Raw genomic sequence first — 10,020 nt, 5'->3', positions numbered from 1 at the left:
GTGCGCAGGCGCGTGGAGGTCGCGGAGGCGCGGAGACCTTGCAGGGTCTGCGTGGGGGCGGCGCCGGGCGGACCCTCCGCGCCTTTCCCGGTCCCCGACCCTGTGTTGTCTGAGCACCTCCAGGACAGGGACTGTGATTTAGCCACCTGGGTACCTGCCAGGCACTTGCTAGGCCCCCAGTGAACATCCGTTGAGTAGAGGATGCACCCCCCGGCCCCCCACCACGGAACTAAGTCTGGAGGGGGCAGTAGGACCTCAGCGAGAGTTGGTCTTCTGGGGGCTCCCTTGCCCTTCAGCCCGGGCACCTTGCCTTTCTTCGATGCTCAAACATAAAGAAGTGCAGTGGCCACAACTTTGTTTCTGTTTTGACTTCCGTGCAGAGGGGAAGCGGCTCGAGTGCCGGGTTTGAAGAGCCCGTTTATCCCTCTTGTTATCTGTTATCCAGGCGTAACTTTGCCAGTCCTCCCGACAGACCCCATGCGTGTCTCGTCCTGTCGTTCCTCCGCCTGGAAAGAAGGCAGATGGGGTAAACTGATGACAGTAGTTTCGTTGCTTCCAGAAATGTAGTGGATCATGCCAGTGGTGAGCCCGCAGAGCAGCGGTTCTCAACCTGTGGGTCGCGACCCCTTTGGCGGTCGAACGACCCTTTCACAGGGGTCGCCTAAGACCATCCTGCATATCAGATATTTACATTATGATTCATCACAGTAGCAACATTACAGTTATGAAGTAGCAACAAAAATAATATTATGGTGGGGGCACAACATGAGGAACTATATTTAAAGGGCCAGAAGGTTGAGAACCACTGCCGTAGAGGGAGAGGAAAAGAGAAAGGAGATGTCAGTGCAGTTCGTGTTCAGAGTGCACGAAATTTGCCCGTTTCTGGAGCACATCGTATCTTTTCATGAGCTGTGTATTTATACATCTTGTGCTTTCTTTAAATAATCCTTCTCCTGCTCGGCTCTTTCCGACCATCCTTCAAGATCCAGTTCAGAAACTCTTCTTGGAATTTTTGCCCATTTTCCTGTAAAAAAAATTAGTTCTACCACGAGAGTTCCCATCGCCCCTCTTTCATCCGTTGGTTATTGCTTGCTTTGACCTTTTCCAGGCATCACATCCTGCTCTGTGTTGCTGGGCAAGCTTCTTAACCTCTCAGAACCTCAGTTTTCTCGTTTTTCTAATGATAATCATTAGTATTCTTTTAGTAAGTGCTGGTTGCTATTGCTTTCCCCCAGCAGACAGCATTGCCAGAGGACCGGATCTTGGTCTCCCTAGAACCTAGGACAGGAACCAACATGATAGTAGGTTGCTTAGTAAAATGTGGAATGAATCTAGTAGGTAGAAAACTGCTAAACAGGGATGGGCAAAAGTAGGTTTACAGTTGTGAGTACACAAAACAGTTTATTCTTGTATTGTTATGTATTAATTATTGTACTACTTACTTGTATTACCACTTTGTATACCTATTTTTGCTCATGCCTGTATATACTAAGTTGAAGGAGTGTTTAAGTATAGCAGTACTGCAACAAAATTACAATTACAGTTGTGAGTACACAAAACAGTTTATTCTTGTATTGTTATGTATTAATTATTGTACTACTTGTATTACCACTTTGTAAACCTATTTTTGCTCATGCCTGTATAATACTAAGTTGGAGGAGTGTTTAAGTATAGCAGTACTGCAACAAAGTTACAAGTAAAGTCAGCCACCAGACAACCTTGCCTCACAGCTTGGGCAGGCACCAGGCGGCTGTTTAAATTGGAGAAGAGATGACTTCTGGGGGACAGATGTACAAAATCTCTTAGCAGCAGGATTCCTCTGCAGTGGCCGGAGCTCTGAAGTCTTTTGAAGTCTGATGATGGGAAGGTGCGGTGGGATGGAGCAGCTCATGTGTGAGGTGTATAGCTCAAGTGGAAAAAATCCTAAAAGCAAAATGCCCAAGTGCATTAATCTATGGCTTTTATTACCTTTGGTGTCTATGGCTTATCTTGCTGGGCTCCCTTGAGATTGGTGAATTCCATATAAGAATGGGTACCCTGGTGAAATAATATCTAGAGGCTGGAGGGAGAGCCAACTGGTGAGGTGGGAGAGAAATAATTCTCAAGTTACACTTGGGTGTGTATTCAGAGTGGGGGTTATGGGACTGGAGAGAAAATGATATTCATAAACTGGAGGCAGGAAGCCTGGATTGGATAATGGAGTTACTAGAGTCTTAGGGCTGGGCTTGTCCTATTGGATTCTCTTTCGCTACGCACACAAGACCTGGTGTTCAGGAAATGTCTTTTGATGGAATAAATGTGTGAATGAACTGTACTCTTTTGAGGAGAATGACATATTGGAGAATATTTTTTTGTTAGTCTCTATCAAAAGTAGGGTTTCTCTTAGGGCTGGGCTTGTCCTATTGGATTCTCTTTCGCTAAGCACACAAGACCTGGTGTCGGTAGGTGTTCAGGAAATGTCTTTTGACGCAATAAATGTGTGAATGAACTGTACTCTTTTGAGGAGAATGACATATTGGAGAATATTTTTTTGTTAGTCTCTATCAAAAGTAGGGTTTCTCAGTTTGGGCTGTATCTATCCCAATTTATTATGGGGTGGGGTGGGGTTCTGTATAAGGGAGGATAGACAGCCCTTCTAAGAGGTGTCTTCTTAATTTCTTGCATTTGGCTGATTCTGGCTTTCTGTTTATTATGATAGTAAATGAGGACTTTGTACCTTTTTAAAAAATCTAGGACAGTGATTTTCAATTTTCATCTCATGGTACTACTAAGATTCTGAAGCACACCAAAAATTATATTATTTTTTGCCAATTTGACCCACACACAAAAAGTATAATTTTGATTCATTCACCCCAGACAGCTATTGTTATGCTGGCTGTTGTCATTTTTTTATTTGGCAATCTAAGGGAAAAGAGGTCAGTCCCTCTGACTAAATAGGTATTGCATATTTTAAAAATTCTTGTGGCACACTGGTTGAAAATCACTGATCTAGGAGGTATGTGTGTGTCTTTCTTTTTCTTTCCAGAAACCCTGTTAGAGTTCATTTAAATTTTGTCTTTTCTCACTTGGAATTTTGTGATTGATTATACTGTTTTTCTTTGACAATTTTTTTTAGGATGAAATTCTTAAAGCAGCGGTAATGAAATATGGGAAAAACCAGTGGTCTAGGATTGCCTCACTGCTGCATAGAAAATCAGCAAAGCAATGCAAAGCCAGATGGTATGTATCAGTTAGTGAATGGAAAACAGAAAACAACTTTAATTATTTGAGGAAAATGTCAGTTCTTTGACCCTTACCAAAGAAAGAAGGTGTTGTGATGTAACAGAAAGGATGAAGTGGGAGATGGTAATTTATTTTTTTAATTATATTTTTATTGATTTCAGGAAGGGAGAGGGAGAGAGAGATAGAAACATCAATGATGAGAGAGAATCATTGACTGGCTGCCTCCTGCATGCCCCTTATTGGGGATCAAGCCCGAAACCCAGACATGTGCCCTTGACCGGAATCGAACCCGGGACCCTCAGTCTGCAGTCTGACACCCTATCCACTGAGTCAAACCAGCTAGGGCGAGATGGGAATTTAGATTTAAGACTTAACTGTCACTTGGTTTCTATGAACTTAGGCAAGGCATTTTTCTATCCTCTCTATTCTGCCCTGTTTTATCCCATTTGGGGATAATAATACTTGGCTCTAACTGGTGGAGATATGAGGCCCAAGTGAGTTAATGTGTTTGAGAGTGCTTTGTGAAGCATAAAATAAATCTGCTTTTAGGTAAAGATGGACTCCAGCTTTTAAGTGGATTGTGCTCCAAAAGTTTAAAAGTTGGTTAGAACTTTCTTCCCCAAAGAAATGAATGATAAATAATGGTTAACTTCTAGACTGGCTCACAATAGTTGAGTTTCCTCATATTACAGTTGAAATTTTGTATATTTGCTACCCCAAAATGTAGCAAAACCCATCATACACCTGTGGTATCCCCTTTTAAGTCACAAGGTAGTGGACACATTAAACTTTTTACATGTGTCCTTGGCATGGATGATCTGGCCCTAGCCTGACCTATGTTGTACTAGGATCATATTTTAAATTGTACAAGAAGGACCTAATTTCCTAGGCACCTGAGTAGGGGAAAGGCTCATAATGTAGGGATTGGACCTCAAAGAGGAAGATGGTCCTCAGCCTGAACAAGTGGTTCTGATTTCTGCTTCTCTTAGTGGCGCTAAGTCCCTGCCTGATGTTTGGTAAGGGTTATATCTTACTTGCTAGCCTCTCATCCAGCTAAATAAACTGGGTGGAAAAGGTGGGTTGGGTGGGTTGGGAAAGACAGATAATGACAATAGTTCACTTAAATTTAAAAACACCAAACAAAAGCAGTGACTATTCTGTTGTAAAAAAACAGCTTTTATAATTGAAGGACGAGAGTTACCTTCTGTTTTCAGACACTAGAAGTCAGTATATCTAGTATGTAAATAGCATATTCATGCTAGGTGACTGATTAATCTATAAAATTGTATATTTTTAATAGGTATGAGTGGCTCGATCCAAGCATTAAGAAAACAGAATGGTCCAGAGAAGAAGAGGAAAAACTCTTACACTTGGCCAAGTTGATGCCAACTCAGTGCAGAACCATCGCTCCAATCATTGGAAGAACAGCTGCCCAATGCTTGGAACACTATGAATTTCTTCTGTAAGTGGATCTCCAAAGCAATATTAAAATGTGTGTGTATATCTTCTGAATGAGTCTGAATAAAATTTTAGCATTTTCTGTCTTTAAACATTTAGTTACAGATTTGAGTAAAGATAAAGGAACTAAAGCTATTGGATGGTATACTCCAAATCTCATATGGTTGATCAAAGTGTTATTTACTCTGTTATATCCTTTTTAAAGGAATAATTTAAAAATATACAAACCATACATGTTCATCATAGAAAACCTAGGGAAAAAGTAGTAAAACAAAAATCACTCATAATCACTGCTGAGAGTTAACCATTGCAACATTTTATTTCATCACTAATAGTGTGTGTGTGTTTCTTGTATAACTGTACTGCATTTGTGATTAAGGGACTGCTTGGATCCTATTTTATAGTGAATGGAAACACTGAAATTAAAGGTAATTTTAATACCATTTCTTTCAGGTGAAGCAATAGCAGGAATGCTTTATTTTGTTAATGCCCATTCATTGGGGTACACTTTTTTTTAATTGAATGTATTGGGGTGACATTGGTTGATAAAATTACATAGGTTTCAGGGGTATAATTCTACAACACATCATCTGTATATTATATTGCATGTTCACCATCCCAAGTCAAATCTCCTTCTATCACCATTTATCCTCCCTTTACCCTTTACTCCTCCCCCCAACACCTTTCTCCCTGGTAATCATCATACTTTTGTCTGTCTATGAAGATGTTTTTGTTTTGTTTGTTTGTTTTTGCTTAATCTCTTCACTGTTTTCACCCAGCCCCTCTATCCTCTCCCTTTTGACAGCTGTCAGTCTGTTCTCTGTATCTATGAGTCTGTTTCTATTTTGTTTGTTAGTTTAATTTGTTCATTAGATTCTACATGTAAGTGAAGTCATATGGTACTTGTCTTTCTCTGACTGGTTTATTTCGCTTAGCATAATACTCTCCAGCCCATCTATGCTGTCCCTTTGGGTTTTTGAAAGAAAATAGTTCCAACGCTAGGAAATTTGGTATTTCTAAGACTAAATGGTGTGGTAGAATTACTGACTCATCTGGATTCTTTTCTAGGGATAAAGCAGCCCAAAGAGACAACGAAGAGGAAACAACAGATGATCCACGAAAACTTAAACCTGGAGAAATAGATCCAAATCCAGAAACAAAACCAGCACGGCCTGATCCAATTGATATGGATGAGGGTAAGTGTATGCTTGTGAGGAATTTATTTCTTTGGTAACTTACACACTTCTCAGGCTTCTTTTTAACTCTTTTAATTCCTTCCTAAACACCTCTGACTTTTTAGAATTCCACTTCAATCTGATGTTATTCTGTCTCATTTTAAATGTGTCCAGTCTTCAATTATAGAGTATTTATACTCTATAATTTTTGGACAATGTCCCTTTATCTCCTCATTTTTCAATTCATTTAATAAGGTAAGCAATGTAATACTACTGGACACATTGCCTGGAGGCTAGAGGTAAGTCCTTGAGATCCTGTATTCTTATTCCCATTTTGTGGAGAGAGCCAAGAAGTCAGGATATGGGCTCCAGTCCTACTAACTACTTCTTTGACTTTAGGCAGGTAACTTAATCTGCGGATAAGCACTACCACAAGACTGTGATGGAGATTTAGGATGACTCCTTGAGACATTGAATCCAGAATCAGAGGAACTGGATTTTAGACCTATGTCTGCCATTTATTAGCTGTTTGACATTAGGCAAGTCATATAATATCTTTGAACTTTAATTCTATTTCCTGCCAGATGGAGAATAATATCTATCTTACAGGATTGTTTTGAAGTATTCAATGAATATTGAGTTTTTAAATTTGTTTGAGGGTAGTGGTTCCCAAAGGCTTACAATGGCTGGTCTGGCTGCATTATTGTTACATGGGGAACTTTTAAAAATATAGGTACTAGAACCTCCCCTGGAGATAACTGAGTCAGTAATTTCAGGGTGGAGGGGTGACCCTGGAATCTGAGATTTTTCAAAGTTCCCTTATGAGTTCATTGGACAGCCCTGAATAGGAACTGGCCTAAGGCATCAGTAATGAGGAGAGAAATACGTCTGAGGAAAAAAAGGTGTATCTAGTGAAGATGATCAGTTCCTTTATAATTAAACTATGGCCTAGTGCACGAATTCGTGCACCAGTGGGGTCCCTTGGCCTAGCCTATGGGATCGGGCCGAAACAAGCTCTCCGAGGGACCCCACCAGTGCATGATCGGGGCCAGGGAAGGACATGGGAGGTTGGCCAGCCGGGGAGGGACCGCGGGAGGGCTCCAGGGCGTGTCCAGCCCATGTCCCTCAGTCCCAACCAGCTGGACCCCAGCAGCCAGGTAACCTACCAGTCAGAGCATCTGCCCCCTGGTGGTCAGTGCACATCATAGCGACCAGTCAACTGCCCCTAGGTGGTCAGTGCCTGTCATAGCGAGCGGTTGAGCGGCCTTAGCATATCATTACCATATTACTCTTTGATTGGTTGAATGGGTCACTGGACACTTAGCATATTAGGCTTTTATTATATAGAATAGTAGTTCTGCAATATTTCACAATTTGTGCTTTGCCAGTTAGTAGATGATAATGAAGGATATAATTATAGCCACTTTTTAATGAAAAGTTGCTAGATGCTTTTTCTAATTTCATTTTACTTAGCTCTTCTCAAAATACCTGTTATGTAGGAGTTGTTGTATTTATTTATAGGAGATGATTTTTCTCATCTTAAGCACTAGAGTATGTCTCTCACATACCTTGCTTCTGTTGGAGAAGAACTTAGTTTTTCTTCTCTTTATTTTTGTAGATGAACTTGAGATGCTTTCTGAAGCTAGAGCCCGCCTGGCTAATACCCAGGGAAAGAAGGCCAAGAGGAAAGCAAGAGAGAAACAGTTGGAAGAAGCAAGGTATGGTTGTTTCCATTCATAGTTGAACAATTAGTCTGTGCAGCCTTAGTCTGATAAAACTGCATGATTTATCCAACCCTGTTGACGAGTAATAATTAGAATTGTTCAATTCTAGTTTTGGTAATATTCTTTATTGCTTTGGAAATGTCTTACTTTTCCCCCTAATCATTTCAGAATATAGAAAAAAAGACAGATTAAAAGTTTTTTTTGGTAAGATATGGCAGAAGTAATGCCCAGGTAGTCTACTCAGCATGTTGGATTTTTCTGTTAGCACAGGAGTGCTTCTTTGTTGTAGCCATCTTGGGGTCAGATGGCTAGAGGACACACAGGCTGTATGACTTTTGCATGATTGCCAGTTAGTTCCTCTCCTTGATTAGTTTTGGGCAGGCACTGATTTAAAACAGGAAACTTGACTGAACTTAGAGGGAGTTAATGATCCTTAAACCATATTTTAGACTTTCACAGAAATTTTTATTTAAAAAGTGAGTTTAGTGTTGCCCTCTATTCAAGGTTTTCTCCACTTTCCCCTTCCTTTTTCCTTTTGATGAGAGCCATGATTGACATAATTCGTAATAGCCCAGAAGTGGATAAAGGGAAGACCTGAACTGTATAATGCTTATTAGCTTTTGGAGTTTAGGCATTGTAATAACTTCCCTAGCCTACACAGCTGCCTTTTATGGTCCCCAAACCAGGAAGTGCTTCCTCACCTAATGACTAGCATTGTGTTGATGGTTTTCCCAATAATGGCTTTGTAGTGCCAGATCCTGGGATGGAGGATTATTTCATGCTTGAGGATGCTTGTTGGCATAGCTGGCCGGTCACTAGCCCAGAATAGTTACGTATGATGGGAGAATGACTGGGCTGGGACAGGAAGCAAAAACCAAGAGGAGGTACTAAAATTTCTGCCCAGTCTCAGCCACCTTTCTGTACATTTGTTAGGATTAAATAATTTGAGTAAGGTTGAAAAAAATTACTTTTCCATTTTTGTCTATGGTTGGTTGGGAAACATTTTTTGAGCCTTTTAACCCATGTGGATTGGGCTCAGGATGTGGCAAGTGCATATATGAAAAATCTCCAAGTATGGCTGACATTGCTTGCTTTAATGAAAAATTTCCAGCTTGAGCTCGGCCTGCATGGCTCGATGGTTGAGTGTTGACCTATGAACTAGGAGGTAACCGTTTGATTCCTGGTCAGGGCACATGCCAGGCAGGTTGCAGGGTTGAAACGTGCAAGAGATAGCCGATCTATGATTCTCTCTCATCATTGATGTTTCTATCTCTCCCTCTCCCTTCCTGAAATCAGTAAAAATATATTATAAAAATTTTCAGCTTTAAGTTTACCCTACACCTTCTTGTAGATTTTCTTGGATGGTCTACACATCTTTATAATTTATTTTGCATGTACTAGTATATCAGAGATTTTCAACCTTTTTCATCTCATGGCACACATAAGCTAATTATTAAAATTTTGCAACATACCAAAAAATATATTTTTTGTTGACCTGAGCAAAAAAATAGGTATAATTTTGATTCATTCACACCAGATGTCTGTTATTGTGTTGGCTGGTGTCATTTTTTAAATTTGACAATCTAAGGCAGCGGTTCTCAACCTGTGGGTCGTGACCCCTTTGGCAGTCGAACGACCCTTTCACAGGGGTCGCCTAAGACCATCCTGCATATCAGATATTTACATTACAATTCATAACAATAGCAACATTACAGTTATGAAGTAGCAACGAAAATAATTTTATGGTTGGGTCACAACATGAGGAACTGTATTTAAAGGGCCAGAAGGTTGAGAACCACTGATTTAAGGGAAAAGAGGTCAGTGCCCCTGACTAAGTAGTCAGGTAACACATATTCTAAAAATTCTTGTAACACACTGGCTGAAAATCGCTGGACTAGAATGGCCCGTATGCAAAATGCAGTGCAGGACTATTTAAATGCTAAATTACTTATCTGTTTTATAGCTTAAAGCTTTTTATTGATTACAAAAATAACATTTTTCTTTCAGTACTGTTCTATTTTCTTTTTGGGGCATGGTTGATATAATGCTATAGAGCTTGGCTATATTCACTTAATATTATATTGCAGAGGTTTTCTAATGTCATTTGAAGTCTTTATTTCCTTTATTTAAAGCAGGGGTGGGGAGCGTCTGGTCTGTGGGCCATATAAGGCCCGCAAAATCATTTGGTCTGGCCCTACTAAGGCATTAGGGGTGAGTTAATAAAATGTTTGACCAAATATAGCAGACTAATTTTAAGGTGATGATTTTTTATGGCCCGTGAATGATGTTATAAATGTCCAAATGGCCCTTGGCAGAAGAGAAAAGGTTACCCGCCCCTGATTTAAAGAATGAAGTTATTGCCGAAACCGGTTTGGCTCGGTGGATAGAGCGTCGGCCTGCGGACTGAAAGGTCCCAGGTTCGATTCCGGTCAAGGGCATGT

General features: G+C 40.4%; 1 protein-coding gene across 1 annotated transcript in view; it reads left to right on the top strand.

Moving 5' to 3' along the window:
- Window positions 1-10,020, top strand: part of CDC5L (cell division cycle 5-like) — a 50,130-nt gene that overhangs the window by 341 nt on the left and 39,769 nt on the right. Inside the window, exons 2-5 of the mRNA XM_005860951.2 lie at window positions 3,116-3,219; window positions 4,523-4,684; window positions 5,749-5,876; window positions 7,474-7,573. Of these exons, the coding sequence (XP_005861013.1) occupies window positions 3,116-3,219; window positions 4,523-4,684; window positions 5,749-5,876; window positions 7,474-7,573 (494 nt within the window). The remainder of the gene's footprint in view (window positions 1-3,115; window positions 3,220-4,522; window positions 4,685-5,748; window positions 5,877-7,473; window positions 7,574-10,020) is intronic.

This window comes from Myotis brandtii, unplaced genomic scaffold, assembly GCF_000412655.1.
Source record: "Myotis brandtii unplaced genomic scaffold, ASM41265v1 scaffold143, whole genome shotgun sequence".
Lineage (NCBI taxonomy): Eukaryota > Metazoa > Chordata > Mammalia > Chiroptera > Vespertilionidae > Myotis > Myotis brandtii.
This window is presented reverse-complemented; position numbering and strand designations above follow the sequence as displayed.